Source organism: Mobula birostris, chromosome 20, assembly GCF_030028105.1.
Source record: "Mobula birostris isolate sMobBir1 chromosome 20, sMobBir1.hap1, whole genome shotgun sequence".
NCBI classification, from domain to species: domain Eukaryota; kingdom Metazoa; phylum Chordata; class Chondrichthyes; order Myliobatiformes; family Myliobatidae; genus Mobula; species Mobula birostris.
The window spans coordinates 42,864,595-42,884,326 of NC_092389.1; the positions used below are offsets into that span (position 1 = coordinate 42,864,595).

General features: G+C 41.2%; 1 protein-coding gene across 7 annotated transcripts in view; it reads left to right on the forward strand.

Moving 5' to 3' along the window:
* The window catches only part of LOC140185152 (neural cell adhesion molecule 1-like), a 722,060-nt gene that overhangs the window by 529,093 nt on the left and 173,235 nt on the right, over positions 1–19,732 (forward strand). For all 7 annotated transcript variants that reach the window (XM_072238532.1, XM_072238533.1, XM_072238530.1 and 4 more), the window contains 2 exons: positions 6,942–7,092; positions 17,312–17,496. In XM_072238532.1, coding sequence (XP_072094633.1) covers positions 6,942–7,092; positions 17,312–17,496 — 336 coding nt within the window. The remainder of the gene's footprint in view (positions 1–6,941; positions 7,093–17,311; positions 17,497–19,732) is intronic.

The following is a 19,732-nucleotide window of genomic DNA, read 5'->3' on the forward strand; positions in this document are numbered from 1 at the left end:
AGAACAACCAGAAGACAGCAGAAGAGAGCCAGGAGAAATGCAGCTATGGTTGCCACCACTACCACATATACATGTCCCACCTGCAACAGAGCTTGTGGGTCCAGGATAGGACTGTATAGTCATCAAAGATCTCTCCGCTATCTCTCCCATAGCCCTCCATTTTTCTATCACCTACGTGCCTACCTAAGAGTTTTACTTAAATGCCCTTAATGTATTTGACTCTACCACCACCCATGGTAGCATGTTTCCTCTGATATTCATTCTATACTGTCCTCCAATCACCTTTAAAATTATGCCTCCTCGTATTAGTCTGGGTTCCAGACTTTTTCTCTGCCTTGGACCAATACCTCAGGCAAAGGGTCTGTGGACTCCAGATTGGGAATTCCTGTATTAGACATTTCCACCTGAGAAAAAGTCTCTGGTTCTCTGCTCTCTCTATGCTTCTTATCATCTTGCACACCTCTATCAAGTCACCTCTCATCCTCCTTCACTCCAGAGAGAAAAGCCCTAGCTCACTCAAACTATCATCATAAGACATGCACTCTAATCCAGGCAACATCCTGGTAAATCTGTTGTGCACTCTCTGTAAAGCTCCCACAATCTTCCCATAATGAACCGTCTAAAATAGAACACAATACTCCAAGTGTGGTCTAACCAGAATTTTATAGAGCTGCAACATTACCTCATGGTTCTTGAACTCAATCCCCAGACGACTGAAGGCCACTACACCATATGCCTTCTGAATCACCTTATCAGCTTGCATTGCAACTTTGAGAGATATATGGATGTAAACCTCAAGATCACTATACTGTCAAAAATGCTGACAGTATATTAAGCGATGTTCAAGGAAGCTTCCCAAGATGTTCCTTGTATCAGACGAAGGAGAAACTTGACCTTAGACCAATGCACAGTGTACACAGTTGCATTTAGTGCTAAAAATACAGGCAAGACTCAGGCAAAAAAAAAGCTTATAGAGACATTGGAGCAACACACACAAAATGCTGGAGGAACTCAGCAGGTCAGAAGAGAAATGAACAGTTGATGTTTCTGTTGAGCCCCTTCATCAGGACTTAAAGACAATGGAACGACTAATATCCAAAAACAGGAGGGTGGAATCCAAATGCCAGGAGATAAGTTGAGTCTGTAGAGCTCCCAAACATTACTTGACCATTTCACAGTGTTCATTTTACCATGTCAGATATAAATTTTATTTAGTGTCTCATAATATTTCTTGTCAGTCTGAGCAGCAAACCTACCAACTGATTAATATGTTTACCTTTTCCTCCTTTTATTGGCCACAATTCTATCTCATTTAGCTTCACTTGTCATAGATAGTAAATCATTCCTTCATTTTCCAAATAATACATCACATTTTTTGGCCTGCTTACAAGAAAATGTCGTGAATTTAAGGACACCAATGTAAATACTTCAAACTGACGGCAGAAAATGAAGTGAAACTTTCTAGATTTGGAAATACTCTTCCAAGTCCTGGCATTGCAGAATGGCAGACTTTCTCCCATTTTCCTCGCCTTGCACTCTTTCCTGCCCTCTTTGTCCATTAGGCTTTCAAATTTATTGTCTTTCAACCATACACATGTATACAGCTAAGCAAAAGAGGAGAATCAAAATAACGTTTAATAACACTGGTGTGTGTCATGAAATATGTTGCTTTGTGGCAGCAGTATATTACAATACATAATAAGACTATAAATTATAATAAAATATATACAGTACTGTCCAAAAGTCTAAGACACATATATGCTGTATAACTAGGGAGCCTAAGACTTTTGCTAAAATAGTAATTTTATGTATTGCACTGTATTGCTGCAAAAAAAAATACAAATTTCGTGACATCTGTGAGTGATGATAATCCAGATTCTGATATGGGTCTCTATTGTGGACTGATAGTGGGAAGGGGGCAGGGAGAGGGCAATCATGGTTGGGAAAAGGGGAATAGAGAGGGGAACAAGTAGGAAGCACCGGAAACATTCTGTAATCAGAATCAGGTTTAATATCACTGGCATATATTGTGAAATTTGTATGATCAATCAACCAATTCTTTGGAATCACATGATCTTGCCTGGTGTTTGAGGGCAAGGGTGTGTCTGCACCCGCATCACTCTCTGCCCCTGACACTCCTTTTCTGCCATCTGTCCCACACCCCTCCTGCGGCACTCCACCCTCTCCATTCCCAACATCCTTTGCTCCCACAGGATTTACAAACTCGCTCTCCACTCCACATTGACAAATATAGTACTGTGCAAAAGCCTTAGGTACCCAAGCTACAAACGTTTGTACATATATACCCAAGACTTTTGCACAGTATTGTGTATATTAAATTATATAAGCAGTGCTAAAAGAGAGCAAAAAAGATAGTGAGTTAGTGTACATGGTCTCATTGTCCATTCAGAAATCTGATGGTGGAGGGGAAGAAGCTGTTCCTAAAACATGTATCTACACACTCCTGCACCTCTTCCTGGATGATATCAATGAGAAGAGGACATGGGAGTCCTTAATGACAGATGCTGCCATTTTGTGGCATCAGCTTTTGAAATATCTTTGTTGCTAGGGAGCCTAGTAATGGAGCTGGCTGAGATTGCAACTTTCTGCAGCTTTTTCTGATCCTATGTAGTGACTCCTCCATACCAGACAGTGATGCAACCTGGCAGAAAACCAGAGATCATTCCTGTGGGGTCAAGATGCAAAACACAGTACATATAGTCGCACACAGCACATATAGTTACAATAAAACACAAATAGTTATGTGCAGTGTGTGAATAGATGTACTATTGTCTTCCTGCTGTACTGACCACTCTGTGTGAGTGAGTGGCTGTGATCAGTCTTTGGGCTTTCTTGCTGTGTTGATAGGATGTTTGAGAGCTAACAAAGTCCATATCTTACTGCAGTTCCTCTTACTGCTCACAGATTCTATAAATTATACATTAATTGCTTCAACACAGTGTGAGGAAGTTTTAGTCTCCTTCTTTCCAACCACCCAGAGTGGCCCAGTGAAATTGGGATTACAGTATGTCATGCTGTATTCGGGAATATATCCCAGCACAGCCGCACAATATAAGCATGTCCCTCTAGAACAGAGATAAGGTGGAATTTCTTTAGCCAAATGGTAGTGAATCAGTTGAATTTCCATAGACGTGGTTTCAAATTTAATTAAGTCAAGTTAAGTGGTCAACAAAAGATATGGCACCCGATGGTCCCCAGTTCTAAACCACCCAGAACAAAACATGAATATGTAACTAAACCCATTGCTTTTACCACACCCTCACCCACATGACTAGCTACCCACAATAAACATAATAAATGCAATGCAGATAGAAAACAGATATATGGCTCCTATGTGAATTTTATGTAATTTCTGTGCGTCATTTTAATGTCATTGGTATTGGTTTATTATTGTCCTTTGTATCACAATATAGTGAAAAGCTCGTCTTACTTACTGTTCACACTGAACAAATCATTGCACAATTCTTTGAGCTAGAATAAAGTAAAACAATAACGATATAGAATAAAGTGGAAAAGCTACCAAAAAAATGGTAAGCAATAAAGTGCAAGTGCATAATGAGGTAGATTGTGAGGCCAAGTATCCATCTGATTGTACACAAGGTCCGTTCAAGATTCTGATAACAGTGGAATAGAAATTGTCCTTGAGCCCAGTGTATGTGCTTTCAGGCTTTTGCATCTTCTGCTGAATGGGAGGGGTGGGGAGAGCATATCCAGGGAGTGTGGGAGCAGGAGTGAATCCTATTCGTGGGAGAATGAGGGGAGATTTCATAGATATATACAAAATAATGAGGTGTGTAGATAGGATAAATGGAATCAGGCATTTTCCTCTGAGGTTGGGTGAGACTAGAACTGAAGGTAATGGGTTAAAAATGAGGTTGAAATATTTAAGGGGAACCTGAGGGAAAACGTCTTCACTCAGTGAGTGGTGAAAATGTGGAACAAGCTGTCAGTGGATGTGGATTGGATTTCAACATTTAAGAGAAGTTTGCATAGGTACATGGACGGGAGGTGTATGGGAGGCTACGGTCTGGGTGCTGATCGATGGGACTAGGCAGATTAACGGTTCGGCACAGACCAGATGGGCCAAGGGACCTGTTTCTTTGCTGTAGTGTTCTGTGACTCTGACTTTCTCAGAGAGAGCAGAAGTTGCACATGGGAACAGGCAGGGAATTGGAGAGGAAAAGAAGAGGGAGGTGAGGACAGATATTGTGAGACCAGGTCTGAGCCTTTCCCACTGGAGTTATGGATCAGGAGGTCCGTATTTCTGGAGACTGTGGAAGTATGTTACTCAGGAAGAAGAGTGATATCCAAGTACTTGATACAGGGAAGGCAAGATGTGTCAAGCGAGATGTAGATCGAAATAGAGCAGAAGATGAATTAAGGAGAGATATGTTCAAAAGGAGGGAATTAGAGAAGATAATAATTTCAGTCAGAGTTTTTTAGTGTCAAATTTACACTGGTGTTCTACCCGGATTCAATGCAAGTAGGTAGTACTGGATTCAGAGTTAGATTAACTGATCACATGTACAAACGTTTGTACATCAAAATGCATTAACAGCCAACACAACCCAAAGATGTGCTGAGGGCAACCCATAAATTTTGCCACATATTACAACACTAGCGCTGAATGCCCACAGCGTTCAGCAGAACAACACAAGCAGCAACAGCAACAACACAAAACAAAGGCAGAAGATGCCCCTTTCCCATCCTCCCACCACCCACTCACACACATAGATAGGATTCATTGTACGACCAGCATCTATTGGTATGTTATTTTTACACTGAATATAAAACCATTGATAATCAGACCAAGTGCTGTTTGGACAACAGCCATAAAAGTAAACAAGTGGAACATCACCTGAAGATAAACAAGTAAGCAAGATAAACAAGATAAGTAAACAAGTAAATAAGGTAAACAAGTGAAACATCACCCCAAAGACAGCTTGAACGAAGCAGAATGTTTTCATGTTGCAAGATATTATTGATTAAAGTTTCACAGCATTGTAATCATCACAGTGTAATTAATGGATTTGAAATCATCAATAACTTAATAAATTCTTTTGTATATTGTTGCTGTTTTCAAATCTATTAATTACACTAAATTAGGATTTGATAGCAGAGGAAACAGCTTTTATTTAATCAGTTTATAGAACTTTGAAGTTACTGACTAAATTGATCAGTGCAATTTCTTTGTGTGGAGTTGATTCTGTATGGAATGCAGACCCAGAGAATGTCGAAGGGCAGGAGTGGAATTATGGCACAGGTTGAGCACCCCTTAACCAAAATTCCAAAATTCAAAACCCTCTGAAATCCAGTTTTTTTTTTGAGTGCTGACGTGACGTCACAAATGGAAAATTCCACAAGGCGCAGGGAAGGTTACCAGGCGATGGGCAGGTCTCTGTGCACCGCAGACAGTTCTGAGAAGTGACCTCACATATGTAATGAACAGAAGTTAATGAAAAATAGAAAAACATTGCATAAAGTGAAAAATGGAGATCTCAATTGTCTATTGAAAGAGTGGATTTATCAGCATCAGAGTGAACATATGCTGCTTAACGGTTTCCTGATCATGAAACAAGCAAAAATCTATCACGATGAGCTGAAAATTGAAGGTAATTGTAAATATTCAGCAGGCTACTTGCAGAAATTTAGGAAAAGGCCCAGCATTAAATGTTCAAATTGTGGTGATAAAGTGTCTTCTGATCACAAAACAGCAGAGAAGTTCATTAATGAGTTTGCCAAGATCATCGTTTATGAAAATCTAACACACTGAATGGCTGCATTAGTACATATGTGTGATGAACACATGTATGACAAAGACTGCTTACTGGTAACACATAAATTCAGAATCAGGAAAGATGGCGATGCCAAACAGCCACTGACAGTTCACTTGGGTGAGTCCTCCCGAAAGGTTTCGGTCCAGAACGCAGACTGTACTCTTTTCCATAGATGCTGCCTGGCCTGCTGAGTTCCTCCAGCATCTTGTGGCTGTTGGTTGGGTGGCCAAGATAGTAATAGCATACCTTTCTGATGGTTCAAGGTATACATTATTGTTTCATGCACAAAGTTACAAAATATATGACATAAAACTACCTTCAGAGTATGTGTATAAGCTGTATATGTGATGTAAATGTAATGTTGCAGCTATATAGGACCCTGGTCAGACCCCACTTGGAGTACTGTGCTCAGTTCTGATCGCCTCACTACAGGAAGGATGTGGAAGCCATAGAAAGGGTGCAGAGGAGATTTACAAGGAAGTTGCCTGGATTGGGGAGCATGCCTTATGAGAATAGGTTGAGTGAACTTGGCCTTTTCCCCTTGGAGCGATGGAGGATGAAAGGTGACCTGATAGAGGTATATAGGATGATGAGAGGCATTGATCGTGTGGATAGTCAGAGGCTTTTTCCCAGGGCTGAAATGGTCGCCACAAGAGGACACAAGTTTAAAATGCTGGGGAGTAGGTACAGAGGAGATCTCAGGGGTAAGTTTTTCACTCAGAGTGGTGAGTGCGTGGAATGGGCTGCCAGCAACGGCGGCGGAGGCGGATACAATAGGGTCTTTTAAGAGACTTTTGGATAGGTACATGAGGCTTAGAAAAATAGAGGGCTATAGGTATGCCTAGTAATTTCTAAGGTAGGGACATGTTCGGCTCAACTTTGTGGGCCGAAGGGCCTGTATTGTGCTGTAGGTTTTCTATGTTTCTATGTATGGAGAATGTGTTCAGACTTGGGTTCCCTCACCAAAGTGTCTCCATTATCTAGATGCAAATGTCACTAAATCTGAAAAAATCCCATATCCAAAACACTTCCGGCCCCAAGCATTTCGGATAATCAGTGCTCAACCTGTACCTGATGTGAACTTGAGGTGTTTGATCAGTCCTTCCACACCTTGTTAATATCACATCTCTCTCTACCCGGCAGACCATGGACGAGAGGATTGAGGTTCGCAGCAATGCAAGAGTTTCTTCACTGACACTCAAGGACATACAGCATACTGACTCGGGTGAATATGTGTGCAAAGCCAGAAACTCAATTGGCCAGGACTCCGAGTCCATGTACCTAGAAGTTCTTTGTAAGTAAAATGTTAATACCATTTTAAGATGTTTGGATGTTCTCTGTGGATTGTCTGACTTAATACTAGGTTCCCATAGAGCACAGAATCATTTACTCTTTTTGTCGACTTCTTTTATTTTCTCATGTAACAATTCCTAATTTTCCTGCCTTTTGCTATGTTCACACTGATGTTCCTTTGCCTACAGTTTGGTAAAAGGACATCTGACTGGAATGTGTCAGTATGTCAATGATGCGACAGTAAGGGTAGGAAGAGAATGAGGTGGCAGATAAATGCGTGGCTGAAGAATTGGAGCAGGGAGCAGGGATTTTGATTTCTGGATCACTAAGACTCTTCTAGGGCAGTTGTGACCTGTACAAAAGAGATGGGTTGCAGTTGAATGCAAGGGGGACCAATATCCTTGCAGGAAGGTTTGCTAGAGCCGTTGGGAGTGGTTTAAACTAATATAGCAGGGGGATGGGAACCAGTATGATAGAGCTGAGGATGAGCCAGCAGGTTTACAAGTAGATGATGGGTGTAATTTTGATAGGTAGAAAGTAAAGTCTGACATGTCAGTATTTCAGTGGACTAAAGAAAATTATAGTGGTATGAGAGAGGAATTGGTCAAAGTAAATTGGAAGCGGATACTGGCAGGGATAACAGCAGAGCAGCAATGGCATGAGTTTCTGGGAAAAATTAGGAAGGTGCAGGTATTCCAAAAACAAAGAAATCCTCAAGTGGCAAAATAGTACAACTTCGTCTGACAAGGGAAGTCAAAGCAAATGTAAAAGCAAAAATTAGCAGGAAGGTAGAGGATTGAGAAGCTTTTAAAAACCTACAAGAACAATTAAAAGAATCATTTGGAAGGAAAAGATGAAATATGAAAGCAAGCTAGCAAACGTTATCAAAGTGGATAGTAAAAGCTTTGTCAAGTATGTATAAATAAAAGAAAGATGAGAATGGACATGAACCGCTAGAAAATGAGACTGGAGAAATAATAACGGGGGCCAAGGAGATGGCAGATGAACTAAATGAGTATTTTGCATCAGTCTTCACTGTGGAATGAAAGAGTTATCATATGAGGAACGTTTGATAGCTCTGGGTCTGTACTCACTGGAATTTAGAAGGATGAGCAGGGATCTCATTGAAACCTTTCGAATGTTGAAAGTTCTAGATAGAGTAGATGTAGAAAGGATTTTTCCCATCGTGGGGGATTCTAGGTCAAGAGGGCACAGCCTCAAGATAGAGGTGCATCCATTTAAAACAGAAATGTGGAGAAATTTCTTTAGCCCGAGGTTGGTGAATTTATGGAATTTGTTACCACAGCCAGCTGTGGAGGACAGGTTGTTGGGTGTATTTAAGGCAGAGCTTGATAGGTCTGGGTTGGACACGGCAACAAAGGTTACGGGGAGAAGGCTGGCGAGTGGGGCTGAGGAGGGGAAAATGGATCAGCCATGATTGATTGGCGGAGCAGACTCAATAGGCCAAATGGCCTAATTCTGCTCCTATGTCTTATGCTCTTATGGTCTTATAATTATAAGGAAGGACCAGCCAGTGACTGAGTACAAATGCAGATAGTGCATAGAGTTAAATTGTACCACAGGGGCAAAATTCAAAAGGGCAAAGAATGCAGGACTTAAGCTGCTGTATTTAAATGCACACATAGTGTGTGGACAAACTGGTCAGGCAATTAGAGATTGGTTGGTATGACGTTGTGGGCATCACTGAGTTGTGGCTGAAAGAAGGTCATAATTGGGAGCTTCATATCAAAGGATAAATTTTGTATTGCAAGGACAGGCAGAAAGGCATAGGCGGTGGTGTGACTCTGTTGGTAAGAGATGGAATTACATCTTTAGAAAGGTGACATAGGGTCAGAGAATGTCAAATCGTTGTGGGTGGAGTTAAAAAACTGCAAGGGTGAAAAAACCATGATGGAAATCGAGGCCTCCAAATAGTAGCCAAGATGTGGAGTTTGAGATTACAAAGGGAGCTAAAAAGGGGTGTAATAAGGATAGTAACACAATTGTAATGGGGGATTTCAATATGTAAGGGTATTGGGAAATTCAGTTTGGTGTCAGAATGCAAGAGAGAGAATTTATTGAATGCCTATGAGATGGCTTTTTAGAGCAGCTAGTGCTGGGCCTACTCAGGGAAAAGCCATCTTAGATTGGGTGTTGTGTAGTAACCCAGATGTTATTAGGGAGCTTAACATAAAGGAATCCTTAGGAAGCGGTGATAGTAATATGAGTGAATTCACACTGCAGTTTGAGAGGGAGAAGCACAAGTCAGATGAATCAGTATCACAATGGAATAAAGGGAATTGGAGAGACATGAGAGAGGAGTTTGCCCAGGTGGATTGGAGAGGGATACTGGTGGGGATGATGGCAAAGCACAGGTGGCTGAGTTTCTGGGAATAGTTCACAAGACGGAGGATGGGTATGTCCCACAGAAGAAGTTGTTCTTAAGTTGCAGGGGTAGGTAACCATGGCTCACGAGAGAAGTTAAGGACTCCAAAAAAGCCAAGGAAAGGGCATATAATGTCGCAAAAGTGAGTGGAAAGCTAGGTGATTGGGAAGTTTTTAAAATCCAACAAAAGGCAACTACAGAAGTCATAAGAAGGGAAAAGATGAAATATGACGGCAAACTAGCCAATAATATAAAGGAGAATACTAGAAGTTTTTTCAGTTATATAAAGTGTAAAAGGGAGGTGAGAGTTGATATTGGACCACTGGAAAGTGATGCTGGTGAGGTAGTAATGGGGGACAAAGAAATGACAGATGAACTTAATGGGTACTTTGCATGATGCTTCACTGTGGAAGGCACTAAAGCAGTGTGCCAGAGGTCCGTGAGTGTCAGGGAGCAGGAGTGAGTGCCATTGCTATTACAAAGGAAAAAGTGCTAGGCAAACTCAAAGGTCTTCAAGTGGATAAGTCACTTGGACCAGATGGACGACATCCCAGAGTCCTGAGAGAGATTGCTGAAGAAATAGCAGGTCATTGGTTATGATCTCTGAAGAATCACTTGATTCTGGCATGGTTCTGGAGGACTGGAAAATTGCAAATGTCACTCAACTCTTCAAGAAGGGAGATCGGATAAGAAAGGAAATCATAGGCCATTTAGCCTAACCTCTGGCTGGAGAAGTGTTGGAGTCTATTATCAAGGATGAGGTCTCAGGCTGCTGAACAAGATAAAATCCCATGGCATTACAGGAAAGATACTGACATGGTTAGAGGAATAGCTGACAGGCAGGAGGCAACGAGTAGGAATAAAGGGGCCTTTTTTTGGTTGGTTGCCAGTGACTAATGGTTTTCCTCAGGGGTCAGTATTGGGACCACTACTTTGCATATTGTTTGTCTGTGATTGAGATAATGGAATTGATGGCTTTGTGACAATGTTTGCAGATGATACTAAGATAGGTGGAGGGATCACCATGATGGAATGGTGGAGTGGATTTGATGGGCTGAATGGCCTAATTCTGTTGCTATGTCTTAAGGTCTTCTGCTTGTAAATATGTTGGAGCGAATGTGAATTGAGAGAACTGAGGACTGGCATGAACTCATGAGCTTAGTCCTGAGGTCTGCTTATCTAAAAGTTGTGACCAATTGGATGCCGTCTCATCGGGTCTGAAGATGGAGAGAAACTGTTATATGGATGAACCACATTAACATTAGTTAACCGAGACCATAGCACAGTACAGGCCCTTCAGCCCATGATGATGTGCTGACTTTTTAACCTATTCTAAAATCAGTCTAATCCCTCCCTCCCATATAGCCTCCTATTCTTCTTTCATCCATGTGCCTATCTGAGAGACTCTTAATTATCCCTAATTTATTTACCTCTACCATCATCCCTACCAGCACTCCTACCACCCTCTGTATAAAAAAATAACTTACTTACCTCTGATATCCCCACTATATTTTTCTCCAATCACCTTAAAATTATGCCCTCTTGTATTAGCCGTTTCTGCCCAGAGAAAAAGTCTCCAGTCAACAACTTGATCTCTGCTCCTTATCATCTTGTACACCTCTATAAGGTCACCTCTCATCCTCCTTCGCTCCAAGGAGAAAAGCTCTAGCTCGCTCAACCTATCCTGTCAACATATGTTTTCCAATCCAGGCAACAGTTGACCACATTCTTCCACATTCTTCGTGTAATGAGGTGACCAAACTGAACACACTATTCTGGGTGTGGTCTAGCCAGGGTTTTATAGAGCTGCAACAAATATCACCTTGTGCCCCTTAACTTTAATTCCCCAATTTATGAAAGCCAACACACCACATCCCTTCTTAGCAACCTTATCAACCTGCGCAGCAACTTTGAGAGATCTTTGGATGTGGACCCCATGATAACTCTGTCCCTCCATACTGCTAAGCATCCTGCCATTAACCTTGTACCCTGCCTTCAAATTTGACCTTCCAAAGGGAATCCCTTCACACTTTTCTGAGTTGAACTTCTGAATTTCCCAAGTAGATGCTGAACTCCAAAACTCAGAGTTCAAGCTCCTCCAGCTGGCAGTGCCACCTACATTAGTGGTTGTGCACAAACTTTGGACAGTATCTTCGGATTCCCAGTGGCTCAGGATGTGTCAGGTCTTTCCTGACACTACACCAGCTTAACTTGCATTCTTCAATACAAACCTAGCCCAACCTAAGTGTTTTTTTAAGATTGTAATTCTTTTGAAGAAAGAATATCATGTTATTCTCATAGTTCCAGAACACATTATACTTGAGCAGGAAAGCTCACCAACACCTCTACTTTCTGAGGAGGCTAAAGGGAGCTGGACAATGAATGCTCACATCATTCTACAGAGGTGCAGTGGATAGCATCCTAACAAGCTGCATCACTGCATGGTATTGGAACTGCACTGTGGCAGGCCAGAGGGCTCTACAATGGGTAGCAAAATTGCCCAACGCATCACCAGCACCAACCTACGCACCATCAAAGACATATATCCTGAAAGATGCTGTAAAAGGGCCAGTATCATCATGAATGATCCCATCCACACTGCCCATGAACTGTTTGTCCCTCTCCCACCAGGGAGGAAGCTATGTAGCATCCACGCCAGAACCACCAGACTCAAAAACTATTACTTCCCTCAAGCAGTAAGGCTGATCAACACCTTCACCCACTAACCTACCCCTCGACATCCCCAACCGCCACTACTTTATCATTTCCTGTCAGAGTTACCTTATGTACAGACACTCCTGTACCTAGCATTACTTTATGGACATACAATTAATCTGTGGACATAAGCTATCTTACGAATTCGAATTAATTATGTTTCTTTTTATTTATTGCATTCTTTATCTTATTGTGTTTTTGTGCTGCTTTTGATCCAGATTAACAATTATTTCATTCTTTTTTACATGTGTGTACTGGAAACACATTGAACGATCTTGAATCTTGAATTTTGAAGTTGCATTTCGAAATTTGGATGCAATTAATAAAATGAACACTCTTGGATCATCTGATTATTGAATGTGCCAACAATAAACTTTGGCAAAGTAGGATCGTGAAGGGCTTACAGAACCTTGGCAAAAATCAAGTGTTTTGGAAAGTAATTCCGTTGAAGGAAGACTATCATGACATTCAGAAAGTAGTTGTTGGAATGTACCAGTATAAAACCAATCCAGTTGGAATGATTAAGGGGAACCACAGTCTTTCATCAAGTTTCAGAGCTGGATGCACAACATGACAAATCAAAATTATCTCCGCCACATGTATAGCTCCATTTTATCTGACTGTATTCCAGTTTATATAACTTGTTCTCACATTAATATTTCCCTCTCACAGATTGGGGCAGTCTGACCAAATTAATCTGAAATGTTTTCAAACTTAATTATCATACTTCAAAATGACCTTGTTCTTAAAATATGGTTTGAACTCCAATCTGATCAATGCAGTGTATCACTGATAGCGTAAATTATTTATGGACTAATCTCAGTAAGTTTTAATTAAATTTCATTCAGAAGCACATCACAATACAAGCCCGTGAGTACTTGGATGGGATTTACCTCATTAAAGCATTTTATTCACATCTTTTAATTATTAGTGGACTTAAATATCCATGAATCTATGAATTTTATTTGCATTAACAATCAAAAGGGAGAAATAATTAAAACCCAGCTTAACAAGTTCCAGTTTAATTGTCATTCAAGTATACACATGTATACAGCTAAACGAAATAGCATTCCAGAGGGGCCAAGGTGTAAAGCACACTAAATAGAGTCACACACAACACATATAGTTACGATCGCACATACAGTCACAAACAAAATAATATTATTAAAAGTGCCTGATTGGAATGGCCTGAAAATTGATGGTACAAGGGAACAAACAAGAAAAGCTTTTATAATAACCAATGAGAAAAAGTTTTAAAATGGACCTTTGTTAGTCTTTCGCTATTTATTTTCATGGGAAATAGATGTAGAGAGATTTACATCCAATTTGTTGGAACCAAAAGATTCCATTCCACCTAAACAACCAAAGAGCTATCCAATGTAATTCTATTCTCTTGCGTTCAGTTCCCATAACCCAGTACACATGCAGTTTTAAAATCCAGTGAAGATTTTGGCTTCTTCCGTACTTTGAGTCAGTAACTATGAGCATGATTATTGCATGGGTATCCATGTTTCTTCTAATCCTTTTTATTTTGACTCAGTCTGCTAAGAGTGACATGTCTAAATCCATTCATTCAGTCTCATAACTTAATCACCACTCAATCTCCAGCCTATTCAATACATACTGCAGTTGTACGAGGCCTTGGTGAGACCACACCTGGAGTATTGTATGCAGTTTTGGTCCCTTAATCTGAGGAAAGACATCCTTGCCATAGAGGGAGTACAAAGGAGGTTCACCAGATTGATTCCTGGGATGGCAGGACTTTCATATGAAGAAAGACTGGATCGACTAGGCTTATATTCGTTGGAATTTAGAAGATTGAGGGGGGATCTTACTGAAACGTATAAAATCCTAAAAGGATTGGACAGGCTAGATGCAGGAAGATTGTTCCCGATGTTGGGGAAGTCCAGAATGAGGGGTCACAGTTTGAGGATAGAGGGGAAGCCTTTTAGGACCGAGATTAGGAAAAACTTCTTCACACAGAGAGTGGTGAATCTGTGGTATTCTCTGCCACAGGAAACAGTTGAGGCCAGTTCATTGGCTATATTTAAGAGGGAGTTAGATATGGCCCTTGTGGCTAAAGGGATCAGGGGGTATGGAGGGAAGGCTGGTACAGGGTTCTGAGTTGGATGATCAACCATGATCATACTGAATGGCAGTGCAGGCTCGAAGGGTCGAATGGCCTACTCCTGCACCTATTTTCTATGTCTCTATGTCCTTCCTTGCAAATCAATTCTTAATTCCTGGCAATAATTTCCTTCCCAAATCTTTGTCATACCTTCTCCAGTGCAATTGCATCCTCCTTATAATGCTGTCTTCAAAACTGTTTAAATATTCTTAAACTGTTAAGTTAGGCACATGGTTGATAGAAAAATAGAGAGCTACGGAGAAAAGAAGATTAGATTGAACTGAGAGTAGGTTCAAAGGTCAGCATAACATCATGGACTGAAGGGCCTCCATTGTGCGGTACTGTTCTATGTTCTGCCTTCTCGTCTGGTGTGGCATAGTGGGCTGAGATTAATGAATAGAAATTACATGGCATGACTCTGACAGACTGGTCGATCCACATTATAAACTGCAACTAAGGAATTCTATTAATCTTTCCATGTTTCCCATCAATAGTTTTACTTGTTTACTTTTTGACATCAGTATGCAGCAGGAATGTTAAGTTTTACAGAGATGATCTCATGGATTGGGGATTAATGATTGTTTCAGGAGGAGGTACAGGAGCCTGAAGGTACACACCCAATGATTCAGGAACTGCTTCTTCCCCTCTGCCATCAATTTCTGAATGAACAATGAACCCATGAACACTACCTCACTACTTATTTCATTTAACTAGTATATATATATATATATATATATGTGTGTGTGTGTATTCTTTGCTGTAATTTTTGGTATTATGTATTGCATTGTTCTGCTGCCACAGAACAAATCTCACGACAGATGCTAGTGATATTAAACCTGATTGTGATCCTAATATCCAAATATGCCATTAACATGTTTGTTTATTGGTGTAGTTAGCTATAAGTTGAATAAATTATCAGTATATGACTGTGTAAATGATAGTGTTCAGATACAATATCAACAAGTTCAGTCCATTATCTATAAAACATTAAAGTTGGAATCATTCAGAAGGCCACACAGCATCCAAGAGGAAATGGCATTGTGTCAATATTTAAGTCCATGGTCTCTTCAGATGCTGGTAGTGTTGGGTAAATCAGTTCATTATTGTCACATGTATATAGAGGTACAGTGAAGCATTGACTGTTTCTTCCCCTCCATGGATGCTGCCTGACCTGCTGAGTTCCTCCAGCATATTATGCGTGCTGCAGTGAAAAAAAATTGTTTTTGCATGCCACTCATATAGATAATTTCATCACATCAATATGTTAAGGTAGTACAAAAAATTAATAACAGAATAGAGTCATAGAACACTATAGCACAGAAACAAGCCCTTCAGACCATCTAACTCATGCTGATCTATTATTCTACCTTGTCCCTTTGATGTGCACCTGGACCATAGCCCTCCATTCCCCTCCCATCCATGCACATTGAAATTGTTCTTAATTGTTCCAATTGAACCTGCATCCAGCACTTCCTCTGGCAGCTCATTCTACACTCTCACCACCCTCTGAGTGAAGGTGTTCCCCCTCATGTTCCCTTTACACCTTTCATTTTTCCCCCTGAAACCAGGGCTTTTACAATGCAGAATAAAATGTTGCAGGTGACAGAGAAAGTGCACTGCAGGCGGACAATAAGGCCATAAACAAGGTACATTGTGAGGTCAAGAGTCCATTTCATCGACTAGGAACTGTACAACAGCCCTTTAACAGCACGATAGAAGCTGTCCTTAAGCTGGTGGTGTGCACTTTCAAAATTTTTATGTCTTGTGTTGTCCACAGCTCAAGAATTTTATGGGGTGCCTGTTTGTCCTGTTGTTGAATACCTTAAGATAATACTTGCCATATAATGACATAATAAAACTCATATGGCTTTTAAGAATCATACACCATCTGGCAAAGTGAAATGCAAGAGAAATGAACTGCCTTATGTCTAGTCTGGTTTTGTTCTTAAACTGATATCTCCTGCTCTACTGTGCTTTGTGGGTTTTAGAATATTTTAATAATAGACAATGTTCAAAGTGCAAAGTTCAAATTTATTATCGAAGTACATATATGTCACCATAAGATATAGGGGCAGAGTTAGACCATTTGGCCCATTGACTATGCTCCGCCATTTCATCATGGCTGATCCATTTCCCTCTCAGACCCAATCTCCTGCTTTCTCCCCATATCCCTTCATGCCCTGTCCTATTGTGAATCTGTCAGCCTCCGTCTTCACTATATCCAGTGACTTAGCCTCCACAGCTGCCTGTGGCAACAAATTGCACAGATTCACCACACTCTGGCTAAAGAAATCCCTCCTCATCTCCTTTTTAAATGGCTGTCCCTCTATTCTGAGGGTGTATCCTCTGGGCTTAGACTCCCTCACTGTAGGAAACAACCTGAGATTGATTTTCTTGTGGGCATTCACAGTAGATATAGTAAAATACAATGGAAACCTCCCCCCCAAAAAAAAAAGAATGAATGACAGAAAATGCTTTGGGGTTCGAATGATTTCTGTCATTCATTTTTTTTTTCTGTTTTGAGGATGTCTCTGAAGAGTAAGGTTTTCAGACTGTATACTGTGTATATTCTCTGACATTACATTGAACCATTGAAACATTGAATCAATGAAAACTACACATAAACAAAGACAGACAAGCGACCTATGTGCAAAAGAAGACAAACAGTGCAATATACAAAACGAATAACAATGAGTAAATAAATAATATTGAGAACATGGGTTGTAGACTCCTTGAACATGAGTCCATAGGTTTGTGGAATCAGTTTAGTGTTAATGGTGAGTAAATTTATCCACGCTGGTTGAGGGGCCTGATGGTTGAAGGAAAATAACTATTCCTAAACCTGGTGGTGAGTGATCTAAGGGTGTAATCCATGATACACATTGTGCTATCATCAGGCCCTCCCTCTCTCCTTCTACATTAGCAACATTGATTAAAACAGGTTTATTTCTGACAAAGACCTTTACAGTTTTTTTACTTTCTCCCTCTCAGATGCACCTAAGCTGCAGGGCACTGTTACTGTCTACACATGGGAGGGGAACCCTGTAAATATCACCTGCAAGGTCCTTGCCCACCCTCATGCTCAGGTAACCTGGTTTCGAGATGGACAGCAGTTACCGAGCTCCAACTACAGCACCATAAAGATCTTCAGCACACAGTCCACCAGCTATCTTCAGGTAAGGGATGGAAATGAAGACTTGATTACAAAATTCATATAAACTCATTCTCAAGGTTGTCTTGTCCTCATTGAGAAAGATGATCTCCCGCTGAAGGATACATCGTCCCAGAAGATGCATTCTTTGGGTGGCACGGTAGCGGTTTACAGCTCCAGCGACCCAGGTTTATTTCCTCATGCTGTTTGTAAGGAGTCTGTATGCTCTCCCCATAACCATGTGGGTTTTTAACAGGTGCTCTGATTTCCTCTTATATTCCAAAGGTGAGCAGGTCAGTAGGTTAATTGCTCATATTATGATTCTCATTCTTCCCGGTGGCCCAACATTTTAATTTTGATTCCCATTCCCATTCCGATGTCTCGATCCACGGCCTCCTCTTGTGTCACAATGTGGCCACCCTCAGGTTAGAGGAGCAACACCTTATATTCCATTTGGGTAGCCTCCAGCCTGATGGGATGAACATTGATTTCTCCTTCCGGTAAAAAAAAAATCCCCCCCCCCCCTTCGATTCCCCACTCTAGCTTCTTACCTGCCTATCATCTGCCCCTGGGTCCTCTCCTCCTTCCCCTTCTCCTATGGTTCACTCTCCTCTCCTATTGGATTCCTTCCTCTCCAGCCTTTTACCTTTCCCACCCACCCGGTTTCACCTATGCCCTTCCAACTATCCTCCTTCCTCTCTCCTCACCTTTTTATTCTGGCATCTTCCCCATTCCTCTCCAGTTTTGAAGAAGGGTCTCAACCCAAGATACTGACGGTTAATGCATTTCCAAAGATACTGCTAAACCTGCTGAGTTCCTCCAGCATTTTCTGCATGTTGCTCTGGATTTCCAGCATCTGCAGAATTTCTTGCATTTAAGGTTAATTGGTCACATGGGTGCAATTGGACAGACAGGCTCATTGGGCCAAAATGGCCCTGTTACCGTGCTACATTTCTAAGTAAAGATTTTTTAGAATTGATTCATTCACCAGCGATGCCAGTGATTATTGTCCATCTGATTACCCTCAGCCTGGTCAGTTGCTGGGCTGTTTCAGAGGCTAATCTGAAGTCAACCACATCACCTTGGTTCTGAAGTCCGAATTGGCCAAACCAGGTGAAACTAGCAAGCTTTTTTCCAAAACAACATAAGGAACCAAAGAACACCAGGAAACCAATGGGTATCTGTTAGCTCCATGGTCACTCTCATTGATAGTTGCTTTTTAGCATGTTTATAAAGATAAAGATTAGCTTTATTTGTCACATGTACATTGAAACATACAATGAATTGTATCCTTTGCAACAATCACCACAGTGCAAAGATGAGCTGGACTGGGGGGCATTCCAAAAGTGTCGCCACGCTTCCAGCACCAACAAAGCATGCGCACAACTCACTAACCCTAACCAGGTCATTTTCGAATGTGGGAGGAATCTGGAGCACCCAGAGGAAACATAGAAACATAGAAAATAGATGCAGGAGTAGGCCATTCGGCCCTTCGAGCCTGCACCGCCATTTATTATGATCATGGCTGATCATCCAACTCAGAACCCTGCACCAGCCTTCCCTCCATACCCCCGATCCCTTTAGCCACAAGGGCCATATCTAACTCCCTCTTAAGTATAGCCAATGAACTGGCCTCAACTGTTTCCTGTGGCAGAGAATTCCACAGATTCACCACTCTCTGTGTGAAGAAGTTTTTCCTAATCTCGGTCCTAAAAGGCTTCCCCTTTATCCTCAAACTGTGACCCCTTGTTCTGGACTTCCCCAACATCGGGAACAATCTTCCTGCATCTAGCCTGTCCAATCCCTTTAGGATTTTATACGTTTCAATCAGATCCCCCCTCAATCTTCTAAGTTCCAACGAGTACAAGCCCAGTTCATCCAGTCTTTCTTCATATGAAAGTCTTGCCATCCCAGGAATCAATCTGGTGAACCTTCTTTGTACTCCCTCTATGGCAAGGATGTCTTTCCTCAGATTAGGGGACCAAAACTGCACACAATACTCCAGGTGTGGTCTCACCAAGGCCTTGTACAACTGCAGTAGTACCTCCCTGCTCCTGTACTCAAAACCTCTCGCTATAAATGCCAGCATACCTTTTGTCTTTTTCACCGCCTGCTGTACCTGCATGCCCACTTTCAATGACTGGTGTATAATGACACCCAGGTTTCATTGCACCTCCCCTTTTCCTAATCGGCCACCATTCAGATAATAATCTGTTTTCCTATTTTTGCTACTAAAGTGGATAACTTCACATTTATCCACA